The 22,363-nt window shown below is 59.5% G+C and overlaps 2 protein-coding genes across 6 annotated transcripts in view; one reads left to right on the forward strand and one right to left on the reverse strand.

The window, feature by feature from the left end:
* The window catches only part of IQCE (IQ motif containing E), an 80,377-nt gene extending 78,458 nt beyond the window's left edge, over positions 1 to 1,919 (reverse strand). Inside the window, exon 1 of the mRNA XM_071211127.1 lies at positions 1,837 to 1,919. The gene's annotated coding sequence lies outside the window, so the exon portion shown is untranslated. The remainder of the gene's footprint in view (positions 1 to 1,836) is intronic.
* Positions 1,860 to 21,061, forward strand: BRAT1 (BRCA1 associated ATM activator 1). 5 transcript variants are annotated; one of them, XR_011647160.1, is made up of 13 exons: positions 1,860 to 1,993; positions 9,665 to 9,819; positions 10,873 to 11,020; positions 11,508 to 11,880; positions 12,000 to 12,110; positions 12,866 to 12,957; positions 13,388 to 13,726; positions 13,867 to 13,940; positions 14,113 to 14,191; positions 14,302 to 14,400; positions 14,491 to 14,657; positions 14,920 to 20,602; positions 20,729 to 21,061. XR_011647160.1 is itself a non-coding variant. In XM_058285695.2 (12 exons), the coding sequence occupies exons 1-12, from the start codon at positions 1,867 to 1,869 to the stop codon at positions 15,622 to 15,624; spliced, it is 2,469 nt and encodes an 822-aa protein (XP_058141678.1). In that variant the 5' UTR covers positions 1,860 to 1,866; the 3' UTR covers positions 15,625 to 21,061. The 5 variants fall into 5 exon arrangements, 1 of the variants encoding a protein (XP_058141678.1); XR_011647161.1 differs by having other exon boundaries at positions 14,923 to 20,602; XR_011647162.1 differs by having other exon boundaries at positions 10,876 to 11,020.
* Positions 21,062 to 22,363: the final 1,302 nt, after the last annotated feature.

Here is a 22,363-nt window from a genome sequence, read left to right on the forward strand (position 1 = left end):
AATTCTAACTTCTGAAAACCACCTGGCCCCACAAGATTCAGATATGCAGTTTATACATAATACAGCAAATATATAATATATATACCATACAATACTGTAGAACAATATACTGCATTATATAGTATTCACCTCTGGCGCCAGGCTGCCTGGGTTGGAATCCGGCTCAGCCAACCTAGTAGCCCTGGGGCCTTCGGCAAGTTCCTTAGCCTCTCTGTGCCTCAGTTTCCTCATTTGAGAGGATGGTAACAGTACCCCTTCTGCTGTTACTGCGAGAATCACGAGTTTATGTTCAGTGGGGCTCTTAGCACACCACTGTTGAACCAGTTTTTTTCCTCCCACAACTACCTAATTAGCTGAGGAACATCATCTCCATCTTACAACCAGGAACAGTTCAGGCACCGTAACTGCATCTGAGACCTTTCCAAGTAGTTCTAAGCGAGGGGTGAAGTGGGGAGGGTCAGGGTAGGTAGCAGTCTAAAGCGGTTCCTCCCACCAGTTATGCTTTTTTGGGAGGGGGAGGGGGGAGGGATGCTTTGCAGGTTTTAAAAAAAAAATCAGTTTTATTAATCCATATTAATAAAGCATACAATGCATCCAAAGAGAGTTATGCTTTTGAAGTCTCATTTTTATCTTAACAGCCGCAGGAATTCTGCGTGCTACTTCATCGTGTATATCTGGTGTTTCTGCCCTAAATCCTGCTGTAAAATTGATACTCTGGGAAGATAAGCCTCCTTCACCCACTGGCTTTGAGAACCACACACCCGAGAGCCCCGAGGCCCCGTTTGCAGACTCCGAAGCCAAACGACGTGGGTCGCAGCCCGCGCCCCGCAACGCGACCGGGGGCTCCAGGCTCGCCTCTAACTCGCTCCCACGGGCCCAGCGGGCGAGGCCCCGCCCCCGCGGCGTCGCCCCGCCCTTCCCCGGAAGCCCCGCCCCCGGACGCGCTCTGCCCGGCGCGTACCACCGCGCGCCCCGGTGGGGGGGGGGGTCGGCGCGGGCGGGGCGGCTCCGGGCCGTCCCGAGCCCTGTCCGTCCAGCTTGTCACCCCGCCTCTCAGCGTCAGCGTGGGGCAGCCCTGAGGGTTGTGCCGGTCCCCCCGCTCGCTGCCCCCTTCCTGGAGGCCCCCCCTCCAGGTTGCACGGCCCGGGGAGGGGCGGGGCCGGGGGCGGAGCTTGCGCGGCGGAAGGAGCCGGAGCGGGTGAGGCGCGTGGGTCGGCGTCGCGGGTCAGGGGTCGCGGGCGGGGCTTCCCTCCCGGCCGCCCTGGACCCTTCCTGGCCACACTGGGGCCTGAGAGGGCCGACTCCTCGCTGCGGGGGGTGGGGGCGCACTTGGCCCCGCCCGGGCCCGGCCCGCGGAGGCCCCGCGCCCCTCCTGCGCGCAGAGCCGCGGCCGCGCGCCCTAGGCCCGACGGCCAGGCGCAGGCACCCCACCTGGCACCCCTCAGGTGAGGCGCACAGATGCTCACCCCGACCCGGGGAGGGCCAAGCCGGACCGACTGTCCAGCCCCCAGGACGGACACACCTTTCCCGCCAACCCCGCCGCTGACGGAGGGTCGCCGGAGGCCATCTGTGCCCTGGAGGGGACAGACAGACACTTCCCCCCTGGACTGACGCACCCCTACCGGGGGCACCTGCCCCCTCCCCTTCCCACAGTCCAGGGTCCCCGAGGGCCCGGGGGTGCGCGGGCCTGGCGCTGCTGGGCGCCCCCCAGCCCCACCCCGGCCGCCCCGCCCGAGGTGCGGGTCCTGGGGTCCTTCCCGGGCTCGTGCCGGGCCTGCCTGCCACCACGAGAGCGCGCGGGGTCTTGGGCCTGAGCCTGGCGGGCCCACCCCTCACCTTTCCTTCGCAGGAACCCCTGGCCTCACCATGGACCCCGAGTGCGCGCGGCTGCTCCCGGCCCTCTGCGCCGTGCTGGGGGACCCGAAGCAGCCGGTGGCAGATGACACCTGTCTAGAGAAACTGCTGGACTGGTTTAAAACGGTGACGGAAGCAGGTGAGGATGCGGTGCCGCTCGCCCAGTGGGTCTCCGGAGACCAGGGGGTGTGTGCGGAGAGGTGGGCCGGCCGGGGTGCACGAGGCCCGTGGCATGGAGGCGGGCCCGGGACACCTGCGCAGGTGAAGGAAGTGGGCCGGCCGGGGTGCACGAGGCCCGTGGAGTGGAGGCGGGCCCGGGACACCTGCGCAGGTGAAGGAAGTGGGCCGGCCGGGGTGCACGAGGCCCGTGGAGTGGAGGCGGGCCCGGGACACCTGCGCAGGTGAAGGAAGTGGGCCGGCCGGGGTGCACGAGGCCCGTGGAGTGGAGGCGGGCCCGGGACACCTGCGCAGGTGAAGGAAGTGGGCCGGCCGGGGTGCACGAGGCCCGTGGAGTGGAGGCGGGCCCGGGACACCTGCGCAGGTGAAGGACGCAGGAGGAAAGCTCGAGCTTGGAATCTGAGCTGCTTCCAGCCACAGCCCGTGTCCTGTCATCCGGGCTGTGCTAGGTGGTTGCAGAAGACTTGGCAAACTTTTTGTTGTTCTCATGGCATTTTTTTTGTTGTTGTTGGTTTCAATAAATAAGGTCTATTTTCTTCCGGGTTGCGAAAGTAACACATATTCTTTAAATAAAAATCAGCACTGAGGAGTAAAGAGGAAAATAGAGCTGCCATCCACATTTGTATTTCCTTCCTGCCTTTTTTTTTTTTTAATAACACATAATAAAGCTGTATTTTTTCTTATAAAAATGGGGTCGTTCATACTGTAAATACAACCTGGTGCCGTGCTTTTTTTTCTTTTACTAGATACTTAGTTTCTAATTTTTTATTATTGTAAGTAATGCCATTGTGACTTGCCCTGTATGCACATATTCCTGCCTGTAGCTGTTTGATCTCGTGGCTGTTAATTGCCTGAGCTTAGAGTGCCACGTGGTCAACTTCGGCTTTCATCCTTCACTTCTTCAGCTTCCTCTGGCTCACCCGGTTCTTTACTTTCCTTTGAGGTAAACGTCTAGGTAATTCATTTTTCAGCCTCTCTTGTTTTCTAATGTATGCCTTTAGAGCTATACATTTCTCTACCTGTAGCCTACAAATTTTACTCTGCAGTAATTTTGCTATAATTTAGTTCTATGCTTTTCATTATTCTTTTCTGCTCACTCATAAATTATTTATAAGCATGTCTTTTTAGTTCAGCAATGTGTTTTTTCCCAATACTTTTTATTATTTAGTTCTAATTTACTGAATTCAAGTTAGGAAATATAATCGGTATGATACTGATTCTCTTATATCTGTTGAGATTTTTACTGAGGCATAGTACACAGGCAGTTTCTGCAAGGGCTCTACAGATTTAGACGTATGACATGGTATTGAGTTTTTGGTATTTGTACTGTCAATTGCAGCCTAAAAAATTTTAGTTTTATTGAGATATAATTAATATGTCTTGCAGTTCACTGAAAGTGTTCAGTTGCAGGACTGCAGTCTAATTTTAGAACATTTCATTTCCCTAAAAGAAGCCTGGTGCCCCTAACCACCAATCCCTGTGTCCACCCCCACACCGCCGCCCCTCGTACTCGATTGTCCTAAGTGTTCTATTTAATAAACGTCGTCGTTTTCGTACTTGTCCGTTAGTTCGAGCATATATTGTTCGGCCCTCCCGTATTCTTGCTAATATATCTGTTTCATCAATTGTTTCTGAAAGGTGTAAAAATCTTACACTAAGATTGGGGTGTCAACAATTTTTCTTTGAAATTGTCTCTTTTTTTGCCTTATATATATCTGAAGTTAGATTAGGTAGATGCAGGTTTATGACTAAGTCTTCTTAAGAGGTGATTTTTTTTTTTATCAGTGAACAATGATTTTCTTTTGCACTAAGAATGCTTTTTGCTTTAAAGTTGATTTTAACTGATACTGTTGCCATAGCAGCTTTTTTAAAATGAGAATTGCCTACTGTATCTTTTTTATTCCTGTACTTTCAATCTCTCTATTATGTTTTATTGTTGCTTATAAACAGTATTTTACTAGATTTTATTTTTTAATATAATCCGAGGAGCTTTTTTTAAAAAAATTAATTTATTGAAGTTTATCACGCATACATAGACATACATGAGCAATAAGTGTATAATAATAGTTGTGAACCTACAAAACGAACATATGTAACGTCATACAGGACTCTCACAACTCACCCTACACCAATACCTTGCATTGTTGTTAAACCTTTTTAACTAATGATTAAAGAGCATTATCAAAATATTAATCAAAGTATTTTCCCCCCAACAAATCCTATTATTATTGTTTTTATATCATTTATATATGAACATACATAAACAATTAAGTGTATAGTGAAAATAAAAGTTGTGAACTTACCCAGCAAACGTATAACATCATGCAGGGGTCCCATACATGAACCCTCCACCAACACCTTGCATTGTCGTGAGACGTTTATTACCAACTATGAAAGAGTATTGTCAAAATCTCACTACTAGTCATAGACCTTATCTTACATTTGGTGTGTTTTTCCCTCAACCCACCCTGTTATTTTTAAATATATTTTTTATGACAGAAGTTGTAAATTTACAAAACAATCATGCACATGTGCAGAATTCCCAAACAACAGCCCTCTATCAACACACCACACTGGGGGGGAACATTTACTACAGATAAGATAGTATCATCTGATTGTTACCATGTCCATAGTGTTCATCTGGCTCACATTTTCCATACTGCCTCATTATCAACACAGTGCATCTTTTGCATATTTGCAAGAATATTATATTATTACTACTAACCACAGTCCATAGGTCACTCCAGCTGTATTTTTCCCATGCTTTTCCATATTCCCAACACCCTGCAGTAGTAATGTACATTTGCTCTAGCTCATAAAGGACAGTCCTGCGTCTGTACCATCAACCACAATTCTCATCCACCTCTTGTTTTATTGTGCTATTCAGTTCCTAGATTATTCTCTAGCATTCTGTCACTTGGCATTTACATACCTAGACTACCATTTTCAGCCACATCCCCTTTGTAAACTAGCTGTTACTTGCTCTGTGTTGCCATCCACTCTATGCATTTCCACACTTTTACAGTAAAGCTAATTAAAGCTTCTATATACACTAAACATCAGTAGTCCACTGAGTCCTCCTCTTTTTTTAAGATTTATTTATTTATCCCCCCCACTCCCCCTTCCTGGTTGTCTGTTCTCTGTGTCTATTTGCTGCGTCCTCTTTGTCCACTTCTGTTGTTGTCAGAGGCACGGGAATCTCTTTCTTTTTGTTGTGTCATCTTATTGTGTCAGCTCTCCGTGTGTGCGGCGCCATTCCTGGGCAGGCTGCACTTTCTTTCGCGCTGAGCGGCTCTCCTTACGGGGCGCACTCCTTGCGCACATCAGCACTGCATGTCCACCAGCTCCACACGGGTCAAGGAGGCCCGGGGTTTGAACCATGGACTTCCCATGTGGTAGACGGACGCCCTAACCACTGGGCCAAGTCTGCTTCCCTCATTCCTCCTCTTATCTCCTTTAAGAATCTACCACCTACCACCAGGTCTTGAAGATATTTTCCTACAATTTCTTCTAGAAGTTTTATGGTTCTTTTATTTTTAGGTTTTTGATCCATTTTGAGTTAATTTTTGGATAAGGTATGAGATAGGGGTCCTGTTCCCTTCTTTCGGCTGTGGGTCTCCTGTTCTTTCAGCACCATTTGTTGAATGGGCTGTTCTGTCTGAGCTGTGTGGGTTTGACAGGCTAGTCAACAATCACTTGACTGTACGTGTGCGGGTCTGTTTCTGACCCATCATCTCGTTCCGTTGGTCTATGTGTCTGTGTTTACACCAGTACCATGCTGTTTTCCCCACTGTAGCTAGGGAATATGGTTTAAAGTCTGGAGATGAAGGTTCACTCTTCCTTTTTATGATGTTTCTGGCTATTCAAGACTCCTTACCCTTCCAAATAAATTTGGTTATCATGTTTTCAGTTTTTTCTTTAATGCTGGTGGCATTTCTATCGGGATTGCATTGAATCTGTATATCAGTTTTGAGTAGAATTGACATCTTAATGATATTTAGTCTCCCAATCCATGCACATGGAATGTTCTTCCAGTTATTTAGGGCTTTTTTGATTTCTTTTAACACTGAGTTGCAGTTTTATAAATATAATTGTTTTACATTGTTGGTTAAGTTTACTCTTGACTATTTGAGTTTTATCTGTCATATTTTATTTTCATCACTCTTTTGACACTTTTAGTTACTTTTATTGATATAATCTTCATTTCTAGACTCTCTTCCAGGCCTCTCTCTCCTGTCTTTTCTTTTCAGGCACACCTTTTAGTATTTCCTGAAAATCTGGTCTCTTGCTTAGAAATTCTCTCAGTTTCTGTTTATCTGTGAATATTCTAATTTTGCCCTCATTTCTGAAAGACAGTCTTGCTGGATATAAGATTCTTGGCTGAAACTTTTCCTCTTGTAGTATCTTAAATATATCAGACCACTGTCTCCTTGCCTCCATGGTTTCTGGTGAAAAATCAGCATTTAATCTTACTGGGTATTCTTATATGTTATGCATTGCTTTTCTCTTGCTGCTCTCAGAATTCTCTGTCTTGGGCCTTTGACATTCTGATGAGTATGTGTCTCGGAGTTGGCTCTTGGACAGGGATATCTATGTCCTTTAATAGGGTTGGGAAATTTTCTACCATTATTTCTTCAAATATTTCTTCAGCCCCTTTTCCCTTCTCTTTTCCTTCTGGGACACCCATGACACACATGCTTGCATGTCTTTTGCTGTCTTTAAGTTCCCTGAGACCTCGTTCAATTTTTTCCATTCTTTCCTTCATCTCTTCTTTTGTGTGTTCACTTTCAGAGGCCATTTCTTCAAGCTCACCAATCCTTTCTTCTGCCTCCCCAAATCTGCTATTATATGATTCCAATGTTTTTTTAATTTCATTGATTGCACCTTTCATTCCCATAAGATCTACTATTTTTCTATGTATGCTTTCAAATTCTTCTTTGTGCTCATCCAGTGTCTTCTTAATATCCTTAATCTCTTTAACCATCTCATTGAATTTATTAAGGAGATTTGTTTGAACATCTACGATTAGTTGTCTCAACTCCTTTATGTCATCTGGAGGCTTATCTTGTTCCTTTAACTGGGCCATAGCTTCCTGTATCTTGGTGTGGATTGTAATTTTTGGTTGGTGTCTTCGGATCTGACTTACTAGAGTATTTATTCTCGGTGCAGTTTTTCTCTTTAGTTTAGGGCTTCCTATCCTTTTCTCCCTTGCTGGTTGTGCAGTAGGAGCCAAGCATGTAGTTGGTGCTGTAAGCTGTGGAGGCTCAAGCTGCCCTCATTGTACCAGGGACCAAAGAAGCTTCTTCTAACTTTCTCCCTTGCCAGGGGTAGGGAAAGAGTCACAGCTGTGTGGAATAATCCAAGTTGTGCGGGCCTAGACTCTAGTTGCCTAGAGGGACTGATGAAGTTTCATGCCCCTTTCTCCCCTGCCTGGGGCGGGGATGGAGCTGCAAGTGTGGGCAGCAATCTATGCAGTGTGGGTCTAAAACGGCCATAGTTGCCCTGGTAGACTTCTGATTTTCAGTCTATGCCAGCCAAAATTACCTGGATAGGCTGGTGCAGGCCGGCCAGCCTCCTAGGCGGGGCTGAAGCCTAGGCTAGGGCTGCAGGCTGAGCTGGCTGAAAGAACCTGGTTCCTCCCGTCTTGTGATTTTTGGTCCTGGCTTCCCCTTAAGCTGGGGGCAGAGTTAAAATGGCATCCACCGGCCTCTTTCTGACTTGGACAGATTCACACCCCAGCTGTTCCCAGGGTTATCTCCTAGCCAGCCGAGTCTACCAATCCGTAGCCAAAATCGGCAGCCAACCATCTCCTCCTCCCCTGTTTATGGAAAATAGAGCTTACAATTCCCGTCCCTGAGCAGCTCCTGGGGTGGCTCGTGCCGCCAGAGCTGGACAATCACCGGCCTCCATGGCTAGCCAGTAATTTCCTGGAGAGGCTGGCACAGGTCCCTGCAGCTTCCTCCCTGCTGGAGGTGGCACTGGGGCCTAGGCTAGGAGCTGCAATCTGACCTGGATGGGAAGAAGCCGGTCCCCCCAGCACTGGGATCCTCAGCCCGCCCGCTTCCCCTCGTGCCAGGCGCGGAGTTACGATGGCGGCTCCCGGCCTCTTTCTGACCTGGACAGGCTCGAGCTTCAGCTGTTCTCAGGATCATACTGTGGCCGCTGAATTTCCTCATCATAGCTGAAGTTGGTGCCCAGCCGTCTCTTCCTCCCCTGTTTTGGGGAAGTGGAGCTTTCGATTCCAGCCGTGGAGCAGCTCCCGAGGCGGCTTGTGCCTGCCGTGGAGGATGGCACCGGCCTCCTGGGTGTGGAGCCTCTACTCACGAGTCTTCTCCACAGACGGGCATCTCCTCCTTCCACTCCTTCCTGGATGTTGCAGGATGCTCTTGTGGCCTCCCGGAGCCCCCAGTGGGTGCTTGCTAACTGCCCTGTGGCAGGAGCTGGCTCTAGGATCTCCTTACTCCACCACCATCTTGCTGGTTCTTCTGAGTAGCTCTTTTAACAGACAAATTTGATCTGTTTCATTTGATGAGTTACTGTTTATATTTGAATTTATTCTTACCATATCTGTTTCTCCATTCCCCATGCCTTGACTTTGTCCTTTTCCCTCTTTTCTGGTCTCCAGTATATTGATAGTGATACAGCTTTGTTGTTGGTGTTGTTGTTTCATCTTTCCTCCACTTCTGGTTTTGAAGTTATAAGTTCTGTTTATGTTCTTTAGTGATTACTCTTAATTTTTTTTTTTTATTGTCTGTTTTTTTTTTTCTTTAGGAGGCACCAGGAACCAAACCTGGGACCTCTCATGTGGAAGGCAGGTGCTCAACTGCTTGAGCCACACCTGCTCCACCCTTAAATTTTTAAAAATACGTTCACTGGAGGGAAAAATAAAATGTCTGAAGTTAATTAGAATCTGTAGCCTCTTCCCAAACAATGAAAGGCACTTAGAGCATCTTCAGTCTACCATGATCTTCCATTTGTTATTGTCTAGTGTTTTCATTCTATCTTTTTTCAAACCCCTCAGAAATGCTGTTTGTAGATTCACCCACCTGAATTCGTTTCTTTGCTCCTTGCTTCTCTCTCATCCAGTCTGTTCACTTCCCTTCTTACTGAGTTAGGTTCTTCAGTAGTTCTTCCCGCAAGGGTCTTTCAGTGGAAAATTCTCCCACTCTTGCCTCAAAATGCCGTTTTCCCCATCAGTGCTTTTGAACGACAGTGGAGTTGGCTATAGAAATTTGGGGTGTGGGGCCTGAGAAAGAAATGTCTGATCCGTCGCACTTTCTTGCTTTGAGTACTATCAGTTTAAGAAAAAAAATATCAGTTTGATAGGGAAAATGGCCTTTTGTTTTAACATGCATTTCTTTTTCAGATTCAGCAAGACAGAATATTTGTTCAAGCTCGTTGACCTTTTTTATTTCTCATCCGCATCCTTTCCCTGTTGTTGAGGTGTTAACTTTCTAGGTTCCCCCCTTTCCTGAAGTAAAGTTATGCATCCTTTGCCTTTCGGGTTTGCTGGGAATATCTCCTCGCAGTCGGCCCCCTAAGCCAAAGGGGTCTGTCCGGGAGTTGGCGGGAGACCGGCGGGCCTCTCCTGAGCTCGGTGTCCTCCCTTCTCCTCTGGGTGTGTCTCCCACAGAGTCTAGTCTCCTGCTGCTGCAGGAGCACCCCTGCCTGCTGGAGCTGCTGTCCCACGTGCTGAAAGCCCCGGACACGCGCTCCCGAGTCCTGGCCTTCGCACTCCGCCTTGCAGGGATATTTGCCGCCCAGGAAGACTGCTTCCACTATCTCCAGGTGAGCCTCGGTCCTCCCACCTGGCCGGCCCCCGAGAGCTGGGCCATGCTCCCCTCCTGCAGATCCGTCAGGCCTCTGTAGGGGTCCCGGGCCCCAAGCCTTAGATCCGTGGTTTGCCCTGGTGCCTTGACCAGTCCTGCCAGCTTTGTATTCCTGAGTGGAACCCTGCTGTGAAAAACTCACCAGAAACGATGGTGAAGCTAGGGTGTGAGCTTTTTAGAGTAAGAAAGAACCACAACTGGCTCTCAGCTCGGACCCTTACCAGCTGCATGATTTTGCTCAAGTTCATGAATTCTCTGAGCCTCAGGTTCTTCCTGTAAAAGAGAGAAGAATTGCACTTGACTCGTGAGGATGAAATGAGAGCACAGGTCTAGCTTAGTCCTGTTGACGAACGAATGACTTACGAGAATTTCTATACAGCAGCAAGCAGTCAGCTCGGAGCTGTGCGTCTGACAGCTTTGAGCACCCCCAGACAGGACATGAGTTGAGTCAAGTGTAGAGAAAGGGACCAAGAGGGAAAGTCAGGCAGGCTTTGTGGGCCATTGTCCAGAAGGAGGATTTTATCCTTGGGTAACTGGAAGCGGTGTCCCCAGGCGTGGAGTATAAGACGGTGGAAGGGTTTCCTGGCCCTTGAGGATAGTGGGGGTAATAGCTGAACAGGATGCCCCATGGGTAGGCGTGGGGTGGACACCTGGGAGGGGAGGGGGGCGCCCTGGGAGAACGCAGACTGCAGCAGGTGACTGTGAGCAGAGAACAAGGTGCACAGAGCTGTGCCTTCGAAGACGAGCCTGGCGGCGGTGTTTCTGGGGAAGGATTTCTGAACGAGCTGTGACAGGCCCACCAGACCTTTCATCCGATCCCCGTGTTCCGTCTCCCAAAGCACTCTGCTCTTGAGGGGGGTCGGCAGTGTCGGGGCCACCCTTTGCCAGCACTCGGGGACACCTGCCACCTCAGGCAGCGTGTGCGAAAGCACCCGAGCAGCCCAGAAAGAGCAACCTGGGCCGGGCTGGGACCCCGGAGACCCCACGTGGCCACTCTTCCTTTGCTTCCCAGCAGGGGCAGCTGCTGCCCGGGCTCTTCGGTGAGGCGGGCCCCCTGGGCAGACCGGCCTGGGCCGACCCCAGCGTGCGCAGTGGCTGGGTCCAAGGCGTGAGCTCCCTGGCGCAGCACCCCAGCGCCCTGCAGCTCCTGGAGGACTGCGGTGAGCAAGGCTCCTCCCCCCTCACCCCCCGCCCAGGCCCCCTCCCGGCCCGCGGTGCTGGGGCTCCTGGGGGCTTCTTGACCCTCCTTACAAAGCGGCCGCGATTCCGGTGTCCCGGGGCGGTGGGGATGGGCACGCGGGGCCACGGCCTCTCGGGGCGTCAGGGGAGACACAGGAGGGAGGTGGCTCGGGGGGTCGCTTGCAGCTAGCCTCAGAAGCTTGCACGGGCTGGATGGTCCCGGCTAGGAAAGGGAGCCGGTCCCGGTGAAACGTCAGCGCGGGCCCGATTCTCCGCTTCGGGGTGGAGGGACGCTTCTCTGCCCCGGGTTCGGTGTCTGCATTATCCAAGGCCTTTGCCTTGGGTTCGAGTCCAGCAGTTATCACCCGGGGGCCCCGGCATCTCGGCCCTCCTCGGGGGTGGCGTGGCAGCAGGATGGCCTCGTTCCGGTCGAACTCTTCTCTTCTCCCCTGCCCGCTTGGCCCCCAGGTGCTGTTGACACGATCTTCTCCCTGCAGGGAGACCCCAGCCTGTTTGTCGCCTCGGCCGCCAGCCAGCTCCTGGTGCGCGTCCTGGGCCTGTCGGTGCGCGGCAGCGCCGCAGAGCAGCCCCCCACGCAGCCCTGCGACTGGCCGCCGTGCGCCCAGAGGATCGTGGGCTACCTGGAGGAGTCCCTGCGCTCCCCGGCCGGCCCCCAGGTCACGCGGGCGCTGAACGCGCTGGTCTCCCTGTTCGGGCGCTGCCACGCCCCGTGGACGCACGCCCTGTGGGCGCAGCTGAGCCCCCTTGTGGCCCGACTCCTGGAGAGAGACCCCGTGCCGGCCGCACACGCGCTCGTGGACCTCCTGCTCGGCGTGGCTCGGTGAGGGCCGCGCCGGGGCCCCAGGAAGCCGGAGCTGGCAGCGGCTGCCGGCGCAGGCGGGGGGGGGGGGTCCCGGCCTCAGGGGCGGCGGGGCAGTAACTCGGGGCCCCTCTCCGCAGCTCCCCTGTGTTCTCTCCCTCTGACTGTGACCTGTTGGCCGGGACCCTGGGCCGCTTGGACGCCGCCCACGCGGGGCCGCTGGCCTTAGGCATCCTGAAGCTGCGCGGCAGGTACGCTCCGGGCTCCAGTTTGGGCTGTTCTCTGCGGGTGGTTGTGGCGTGGCCGTAGCGCCCGGGGCAAGGCCAGGCCCGGGGCTTGGGGGGGGACACAGGCGGCAGCTCTCAGAGGGACGGCTGTGGGGGGTCCAGATGCCCAAAGTGCCACGGGCTTCTGCCCGGCCGCTCCCCGGTGGCCCCGGACCCCCCTGGGTGGCTTGGGTGGAGGACGGGGGCTGGGCCCGGAAGGGGAAGACGCCGCCGTGTGGGGTGGGGAGGGGGTACAGCCCCGGGGCGCAGCGTGCTCTGGTGGCCAAGGAGGGGGGCCGTGGCCTGGGGACCGGCTCCCTGGAGCGGCCGGGCTCACGGCACGTGTCGGCTTCGGACTCCGGGGTCCCGGATGTTCAGGAGAGGAGGGGGACGGAGGTGGGCGGCAGGTCCTGGGAGCCGAGCCGCGGGGCCCGCACGCCTGGCACCCACCCAGCGAGTGCAGAGGGCGCGGGACGTTCCCTGGCGCGGCAGCCCGCGGGGGCGGCAGAGCCTGGGGGGAGGCTAACCTGTCCCCCGGCAGCTGCTGCTGCGGGGCGAGGGTGGCCAGGGTCCCCGGGGCTGATCCAGCGCGCAGCCCTGCGCCCTCGTCCTCGCCTCGGGATGAGGCGCCATGCCGCACCCAGCGCCATCTGTCCCCCGCCCCCACCCCCACCCCGGCCTGCTGGGCGCGGGCAGGTGGCGCTGCTGGTCGGGGCTCAGCCCGTGTGTGTCGTCCCCAGCCCGCAGGCGCTCAGGACCCGGGCCCTCGGAGTCCTGCTGCAGCCCCTGGCCTGCGTCCTCAACGCCGCTGCCCGGCCCCCCGGAGCCCCAGGTAGGCGGCTTGGGGTGGCGGACTCCCCGGGGTAGGGCCCCCGGCGCTCCCGCGCAGACCTGCCCAGGGTCCCCGGCACGAGGTCGGGGCTCGTCTTGCGTCAGTGGCACAGCGGGTGCCTGGTGGTCGTGAGGGTTAAGGGGACACGGCCGCCTGGTCATCTCGGCTGACGCGGCTTGGACCCCGGGCCCAGGGATGGGGTGGGGGGCACGAGGACCTGCGGCCCCTGGAAGGGGTCTGGGACGTGGGGGCGTCCCCGCGTGCCCCGGGGAGCGGGAGCTCCTCTGTCGGCCCCCTGCTTGGAGCGGCTTCCGGCACCAGCCCTGGCAGTGCCTGGTGCCCCCTCTCCAGCCTCAGTTCCGCGGAGGGTGGGGGGGCCCGGAGCGTACCACCCAGGCGGGTTAGAGGGCGCCGTCCTGCTGTCTCCCAGGCCTGCTGGAAGAGGCGGCCGGCGCCGAGGCGGCCAGCGCCCTCCTCTCCTCCAAGTCAGCCTGCGTGGGCCTCCTGTGCCGGGCCCTGGCCCACCTGGAGGAGCTGCAGCCGCCAGCGGGCATGGCCTGCGTGGGGCCCGGCGGCCCCGAAGCCCCCGGCCCCGTGCCCTGGCCGCAGGCGCCCCTGCTGGAGGCGGCAGTGACCACCCTGCGGTTCTGCAACGGCTCGGCGATCCCCGCCTCCAGCGCGGGCGCCCGCCTCTGCGGGGCCCTGGCGGGCTGCGTCCGGGTGCAGCGTGCGGCTCTCGGCTTCCTGGGGGCGCTGTCTCGGGGCACAGGTGAGACCCTCTCCTTCCGCGGCCCTGGGCCCGCTGCTGCTCTGCGCTTGGTGGCGGGCGGGGGCGGTGGCTACGGGGGGCCTCGTGCCTCGCGGGCGGGGGGGCGTGCGTTCCCTGTCACGAGCCCCTCCCTGCCGCAGGCCCCCAGGAGCTGGTCACGCACGTGTTTGCCCTCCTCCTGGAGTACCTCCAGAGCCCCGACTCCAGCCCGACGGTACAGGGGGCAGGGCAGGGGCGGCGGCGGGGAGGGGCTCCCCGGGGCCCCAGGCCTTGTCCCTGAGCCTGCCGGGGTGCGGGTGCTGCCTCACGAGAGGTCTGGGGTCCCCGGGGAGAGGCACGGCCCCTGCCCACGGCCCCCACCCACAGCCCCCTCCTACTGCCGCCAGGTCCTGAAGAAGGCGTTGCAGGCCACGCTGCAGTGGCTCCTGAGTGCCCCCGGCCGCCACCCCCAGACCTTCCTCACAGGTAACCAGCCCCCCAGGGCCCATCGCGGGGGCAGCTCTGGCCCAGGCCCGTCCTGCAGCCTCCCCGGGGCTGGGGGACGTGGGCCCTGAGCCACCCCCTGGTCCCCGCAGAGCTGTTCCGGGTGCTGCAAAAGCAGCTGTACAGCCCCTGCTGGGAGGTGAGGGACTCAGCGCTCGAGTTCCTGGCGCAGCTGACCAGGCACCAGGGAGGTGAGTGCGGGCGACGCAGGGGGTCTGCGGGGGACGGGGGCGCGGCAGGCGCGGCCCCTCCTCACGGCCACCGGTGACTGCTTCCCGCAGGGCAACCCGCCTTCCGACAGGCCCTCCTGGGCTGCGAGATGCCCGAGCTGGCCACGCAGCTGCTGCTCGACCCCGAGGGCTACGTCCGAGCCAGCGCGGTGGCCGCCGTGGGGCAGCTGTCCATGTGGGGGCTGCACGCCAGCCCCGAAACCCCTGAGGCCCAGCAGGTGGGAGCACAGGGTCCCTGGCCCACAGCCGCTTGCTGGTTAGGGCAGGCGGGCGCAGGGCGGCCACCCGGCGAGCCAGGGACCCGGCAGGCATCTGCCCGCGCTCTCGCTGCGCCATTCGGCAGATGCGCCCCCGGAGGGTCGGGCCTGGCTCGGGTCCCGGGGCCAGTACTTAGGCGCTGGGCCCAGCTCCCGCCGGCGTCCGCTTGTGCCCGCCCGGCCCGGCCCGGTCGCCGACCTCTGACCCCTCTCTCCTCCCCAGAAGAGCCTGCCCCGGGTGCTCCTGCACATCCTCTCCACCGACTCGGAGGGCTTCCCCCGCCGCGCCGTGATGCACGTCTTCACCGAGTGGCTGCGCGACGGCCACACCGACGTGGCCAAGGACACAGAGCAGTTCGTGGCCAGCGTGCTCCGGGTGGCAGGCCGCGACCTGGACTGGGAGGTCAGGGCTCAGGGCGCGGAGCTGGCGCTGGAGTTCCTGGCCCAGGCCCTGAGGCCGCCCGGCGCCAGCCACCCCTATGCCGCAGCCCTGCCCGGCACGGCCCCGCCCAGCCCGCGCGCGCCCCCCGAGGTCCTGCGGACGCTCTGCCAGGCCGGGCTCTTCGAGTTCGCCTTCCGGGCCTTGTTCGACTGTGACCGGCCCGTGGCCCGGAAGTGCTGCGACCTCCTCCTCCTCCTGCGGGCCAGGGCGGCCCCCTGCGGCGGCCCACCTGAGGCGGGGGACGGCCCCAGCACCGCCAGCGTGGAGGCCGCCCTGCGGAGCTGGCGGGCGGGCGGGCAGGGCCAGCCGCTGGAGGGTCTGGGGCCGGCGGCCGTGGCGGCTGTGCTGAGGGCCCTCGACCTGGACGGCCTGCGCGCCACGCTGGCCGAGAGCAGCGACCACGTGGAGAGGAGTGCCCGCTCCCTCCTGCAGGACGTGCTGGCCACCGTGGGCGTCCTGGACGAGAACCAGGCGGACTGCTACTAGGCGCCCCCGCCCAGGCCACCGGGGGCTGCGGGGCCTGCAGCCACGCCCGGCCACGGGGACCCCCGGCAGCCAGGCCTGGGGAATGCGCGAGGAGACTCCCCTTCTGGTGTTAGTAAACCAGCGGCTGCTTTTCTACTCCACGTAAACGGTTTTGGCGGCGTCCCCGCGTCGGTGTGCAGTTCCAGGGCGGCAGGCTGGTCAGCCAGGGCCCCAGACACCCCTCATGGTGGCCCGAGGTGCTGCCGGCCTAGGGGAGCTCTGGGAGGGACCCCGCCGCATCCACACCCGGGGCGTCCCGGGGTCTGCGCCCCCGTGCCCTGCAGCGGGCCCCCGCGGGCAGCCGGGCCGCACCGCGCCCTCTCCCAGGACCAGGCGTGGGTTTGCTGGCGGCCCCAGCACCCCAGGGCGGGGGCCAGGCACGGAGTGGGCGGCGGAGGGGTGGGGCAGGCCCCCTGCTCGAGACCCGTTTCCTCTATAACGGAAGCGGGCGGGTGTCCTGGGTTCCCAAGCGCGTCCTGCCAGGCAGCGTTGCACCCCCCACCCCCCGCGCCGCCGAGGACCCGCGTCAGGGCCCAGGGCGCCGCTCACGCCCCACGAGGGGAGACCGCCCGTGGACAGGTGTCGACCCTGCACGGGGCTGTTCTCCCGCGACCAGGGCGGCCTCCCCTCGTCAGGACGGTCGGGTCGGTGCGACCCTGCTGTCCACGTGCCCGTCCCAGCCCGCCTGCGCAGAATGGCCAGCGGGCCCCGGGCCCCTCGCTGTCGCCTCAGGAGGGGCGTCGTCCAGCCCGCCCACGGGCTAAGACCCTGCCCTGGCTGGGGAGCTGAGCCCACGGAGGGGGGGGCACCTGGGGGCCCCTGGAAGATGCGGTTTCTGGTAGAGGCTACCTGGGGGCAGCAAGCCGGAGACGTGCCGAGCGGGCGGACGGGGCCCCCAGCCTGAGGGAAGCGCCCCAGGGTGGGCTCGGCCGTGGGCCACGTGGGAGCAGCCCCCTGCCCTATCAACAAAGGCTGCCCGGGAGGCCCCGATTGGCAGGCTGGGGCCAGCCTCTGGGTGACGACGGCCCGTTGTCAGCGCGTGTCCCTGCGGCTCTCAGGGCGGAGGGTAAGCAGTGAAACACGCCGTCTCGTGCCGCTTCTTGCGAGACCGAGAGCCTGTGGGGGAGGGCCACGGGGAGGACCCCCCTGGCGGGGTGGGGACAGCGGTTCCAGGAGGCCGGGCAGCCTTTCACCTGCAGGCGGAAGGGGCGTCCCCGGCCGGGGCGGGAGCCTTCCAGGTGCCGTGGGAACGTGCGCGTTGTGGGCGGGTGAGGCCCCGGGTGAGGCGGTGCACAGGGGCTGGTGTCCCCGGGAGGCAGGCGTGGCCTGCCCCACCCCCCTCACCCGCCAGGCGCCAGGCACAGCAGAGCGCGCCCAGGAAGCGGGTGGCAAGGCCCTGCCCTTAGGAGCAGAGAGAAGACGCTCACGCGTGAGACGCGAAGAGGGGGGCGACGAGCCGCAGGCGGGGGCCAGTCCCGAGGCCCAGCGTCTCCTGCCTCGGAGGAGGCTGAGGGGAGGCGGCCCAGCGCCTGTCCCCACCAGAGGAGCTTCCCGGAGGGAGAGCAACACGCAGGCACAGGACGGGGGCCGGAGTCTCTAAGGCAGGAGGCCCAGGAAATGTGGGGGCCCATATGGGGTCCCACCGAGGCTCAAGGTTGTCTTGTGGCCAAGAGAGGGGTGGGGGCAGAACTGAGCTGCATCCCCCCCAGCCTCTGGGGACGTGAAGCCGGAAGGAGCAGGACCTGCCCACAGGCCAGGGGTGGGGGGCATTTGGGATCTGCCAGGACAGGCAGGAAATGGGCGAGAAGAGCAGCAGGGAGAAGGCGCCAGCGGAGCCAGGCCCCGCGGGGAGCCAGCTGGTGGCGGCATGGGCAGAACCGGCGCTCATGGGGCGGGCCCACTGGCCCCGTCCTCCCGCTCCCTCCCTGAGGCTGACCCGGGCCTGGTCAAGTGCTCGAGTCCCGGCTCCACCACTCCCGACAGGCAGGGGCCCGCGGGTCAGTCTAACGGGGGGGGGTGGACCTCTCCAGGCCGTCCAGGGGCTGCTGAGGGAAGCGGACCTGGCTCAATGGATAGGGTGTCTGCCTACCATGTGGGAGTCCAGGGTTCAAACCCCGGGCCTCCTTCACCCGTGTGGAGCTGGCCACGCGTGGCGCTGCCGCAGTCAAGGAGTGCGCCCCGTAAGGAACACGCCCAGTGTGAAAAGCACAGCCCGCCCAGGAGTGGCGCCGCACACACGGAGAGCTGACGCAGCAAGATGACGCAACAGAAAGACGCAGATTCCCAGTGCTGCCGAGAACGCAGGAGGACACAGAAGAACACACAGCGAATGGACGCAGAGAGCAGACAACCGAGGGGGGGAGTGGAGAGAAATAAAAATAAATCTCTAAAAAAAAAGGAAAGCGCAGGCTGTGACAAGGTAGGATGCTGCCTGGCCCGTGCCCCGCTCAGGGGAGCTCGACCCGGCCGCTCCCTCCCTCCCTGCTCTTCGTTACAGCTCCGGGGGCTGCCGCATGCCCGCCTGCCGGCCCTCAGAACAGGTCACCTGTCACGGCTCGGGCCGGACGGCATCGCCGGGCGCTCCCCAGCCCCGTGGTGGGGCCTCGGGGCTCCTCCGGTTTCCAGCGCGGGCGGCAGGCCCTGGCGCTCCACACTCTGCGCTCTGTCGCCATGCGGCCTCGCGCCCCCCCGCCGCACGCCTTTTCGGCCCCCTTACGTGGGGGGCCTGACCAGGCCTGGGCCAGAGTGCCTTCACCTTGGCTCCACGTATGTGCGGCCTTTTTAACTCGAGCCATTCTAACGGGTGCGTGGGTCTCGTGGAGTGTAATTGGCGTTTTTCCTGTGCTGATGATACCAAGTTTCCTCGAAGTGCTTATTGCATCGGTGTCTCTTCTTTGGTGATAGGTTTCCTTGAATCTTTCCCTCATTTTAAGAACAGGTTTGTTTCCTTTCTTAGCGTTGAGTTTGTGGGTTCTTTATACATCCTGGATGCAGGTGCTCCAGCAGGCATGTGCGTTGCAAGTATTTTCTCCCTCTGACTTTTCCTTCTGTTTTTGAACAGATAAATGGAAACACAGCTTGTGAGCTCGGGGGTGGCTCTTCCGCTGGGCGTAAATCCTTGGGGAGCCCTCCAAGCTGCTGCGGGGATCCACAGCTCCGTGCTCTCACTGTCCCTGAGTCATGGTGGGGCTGTACCGTGGTTTGCTGAGCCGTTCACCCCTTTTCCAAGACATCTGGTTGCTTCCGGGTTTGGGCTGTTGCGTATAAAGCTGCTGCAAGCGTTCTTGTACAGGTTTTTAAGTGAATGTAAGTTTTCATTGCTTTGGGATAAGTATTTACTCTCCTCATCCTCGCCAGCATCTGGCGGCGTTGCTGTTGGTTATTGTAGCCACTCTAGTAAATGTGTAACAGTAGCTCTTATACCTCCAGTACATTTCTTTAAAAGGCGATACCAGGGATTGAACCCCACACTTCATACTTGGGAAGCAGGCACTCAACCACTCAGCTACACCTGCTCTGCCTCCATAACATTTCTCTTAACATTTCTCTCTTGTCGGTCTGCTCATTGCATAAGCTTGTTGCATCTGCTTGTTTTCTTTAGGAGGCACCAGGAACCGAACCCAAACCCTCTCATGTGGGAGGTGAGGGCCCAACTGCTTGAGTCACATCTGCTTCCCTTCATAACATCTTTTTTTTCCTCTCCCCTTCCCCACCCCATCCCCAGTTGTCTGCTCTCTGTGTCCATTTTGCTGTGTGTTCTTCTGTGACTGCTTGTATTCTTGTCAGTGGCCCTGGGAATCTGTGTCTCTTTTTGTTGCGTCATCTTGCTGCATCAGCTCTCCGTGTGTGCTGCCGCCACTCCCGGGCAGGCTGCACTTTTTTCGTGCTGGGCGGCTCTCCTTACGGGGCACACTCCTTGCATGTGGGGCTCCCATATGCGGGGGACACCCCTGTGTGGCACGGCATTCCTTGCTCGCATCAGCGCTGTGCGTGGGCCAGCTCCCCACGGGTCAGGAGGCCCTGGGTTTGAACCCTGGACCTCCCATGCGGTAGGCGGATGCCCTATCCATTGAGTCAAATCCACCTCCCGAGTGTGATTTTTAATTCTAGACCAAACTGGAGTGCGCGGGGCCCTGGTAAGAGGGGAATTTGGACCAGGGACACGGGCACAGGGGGGAGGCCATGTGGCCACAGAGGCAGAGGGTGGGGTGATGTGGCCACTGGGCGAGGTGCGCTGAGGATGAAGTGGCCGGAAGAGGCGGCCGGTGCCCCCAGAGCCCCCGGGGGCCTGGCCCTGCTGCCCCCATCACAGGCCTCTGGCCTCCGGGACGGCGAGGGGACCCTGCTGTTTGCAGCCCCGTGTGGGGGGCTTTGTCATTAGGCCGAGGGCAGAGCACGTCTGACCCTGCAGGGTCCCGGTGGGGGTAACTGACCTCGGAGCCCTGGGACTGAAATCGGGGACCAGCCGAGGGGCCGCTCCAGCCTCAAGAGTGGAAAAACTTCAGGCCGAGCCCGGCGGCCGACGCGGGGCTCAGGGTCCACACCCAGCTCCAGGGGCGGGCGCCCGCGGGCCCCTGGCGGAGCGGGCGGCCAGGTCTGGACATGGGCCCCGCCACGTGGCTGCGGAACCGCACCGTGGCCCACCTTCCTCGCCTTCCCACGGTCCCGGGGCTCTTTACGGGTCGCCGGGCCCTGGGGACGGGCCGGGAACCCGCCTCCGAGCGGTGCTGGCCCGTGGGCACCTGCCCCGCCGGCCGCGCTCAGGCGGGCTTCCACAGGCCAGGCGGCAGCTGGGGGCTCGGCCGGCCTGCGGTCCCGTCCCTGGCTATTTTCCCAGCCCCGGAGAGGAGGCGATGCAGCAGGAACAGCGTCGCAGCGCCGGGCACACGCAGGGAGATGCACGGAGCCTCGCGCTGGGAGCCTCTAGGCTGTGGAGCAGGTACAAGCCCTCTAGGTTTTTTTTTTTTTAAGATGTATTTATTTTATTTATTTTTCTCCTTCCCCTTCTCCTGCCCTGCTGTTTTTGCTGTCTGTGTTGTCTCTCTTCTCGTTTTCTCTCCTCTAGGATTCACCGGGGTTTGATCCTGGAGACCTCTGATGTGGAGAGAGGTTCCCTGTCAGCTGTGCCACCTCAGTTCCTGGTCTCTGCTGCACTTCACCTTGACTCTCCCCTTGTCTCTCTTTTTTTGATACGTCATCATCTTGCTGCGTGACTCACTTGCGTGGGCACTGGATCACCACGCAGGCGCTGGCTCACACGCAGGCACACTTTCTCTTCTTTCTCACCAGGAGGCCCCAGGGATCGAACCCAGGTCCTCCCACGTGGCAGGCGGAAGCCCTATCACTTGAGTCACATCCCCGTCCCCTTTTAAAAAATAACAGCTTTATTGAGATATAATTTACACGCCATACAATTCATTCAAGTGTACAATTAAGTGGCTTTTCAGTGTAATCCTAGAATTGTGCGACCACCACCGCAATCTAATTCTAGAACATTCCCCCAAAAGAAACCCTGCTCCCCTCAGCCATCCTTCCTCCAGCTGCAGCCACGGCAAGTCCCCTTTCCGCTCTGCGGACCGGGTGTTCCGGCCATTTCGCATACAGGGAGCCCTGCACCCCAGGGCGCCCTACCCAGGTCCCGCCGCGTTGGGGTGGCCCAGCACTGCGCTGCCTTCTAGGCCCGGGTACTGCGCCACGGGGACCGCCCATGGCAACGGCGGCGGTGCCCACGGCCCCGGGTCCCCATTCCGGGTGCCCAGGCTGAGAAGCAGGCAAGAGGGGGCGGCCGGCCCTGCAGAGCGGCCCACGGGCAGGGGTCTGCCCGCTGCCTCTCCACCTGGGGCTTGGCACGCGGGTGCTCCTGGGGAAGCTGGGTGCCCTCCGCAGGGGTCCCGAGACCTGCGTCTGTTCCTCAGGGGACTCACAGGGCCCCTCTTCCTCCGCCCGGGCCGCTGGCTGCTGACCCACAAAAAGCTGGCGAGGCCTCCTCGGACCGGGCGTTGAGGCCTGGGCCCCGGACAACAGAGCTGAGGCCCCTGCAGGTGAGAGACCCCGGCCGGCAGGTGAGGGACCCCGGCCGGCAGGCGAGGGTGGAGCCTCCTTCCCGGGTCTGGGCGGCGCTCCGGCTCCCCGTGACCCCCCGTGGCCTGGGGTGTAGGGCCCTGCGCCGCCCACTGCCCATCTCGTGGCCAGGCCCCAGGGGGAGAAGGACGGGGCTGGCGTCACCTGGCATCGCAGGCTCTGGGGTCTGTGCCCCCTGGAGGGTTGCTGGGAGCCCCCTGCCCTGCCCTGGCCATGCCCTGGGCTGCTGGCCTCAGGGCGGTACCCCCCACTCCCTGCTCTCTGCCCTGCATCCTCCCCTCCCTCCTGCTGGGCCCCCAGGGCTCAGCCCCCTCCCCCCGGCCCCGGGGTCCCGGCAGCCCGGGCTGCTCCCACAGGGCCCCGGCTGTGCAGCTGAGCCCCTCCTTCCAGCCAGTCGGGGCGCCACGCGGAGGTCAGACGGGGCGGCTGGGGTCCCCATGAGAAGAGGACAGACACACAGACACAGGGAGGAGGCAGAGCCTCCAGCGGAGAAGCCCGGAGGCGGGGAGGGGCCTGGGCTCCCTCCTCCAGGCCTGCAGGACGGGCCTCCTGCGGTTTGGAGCTGCCTGGCCTGTGGGGCTCTGCAGGGCAGCCCCGAGACGGGCACCCGGTGAGGGGC

The sequence above is a fragment of the Dasypus novemcinctus genome, chromosome 23 (genome assembly GCF_030445035.2).
Source record: "Dasypus novemcinctus isolate mDasNov1 chromosome 23, mDasNov1.1.hap2, whole genome shotgun sequence".
In the NCBI taxonomy this organism is placed as follows: domain Eukaryota; kingdom Metazoa; phylum Chordata; class Mammalia; order Cingulata; family Dasypodidae; genus Dasypus; species Dasypus novemcinctus.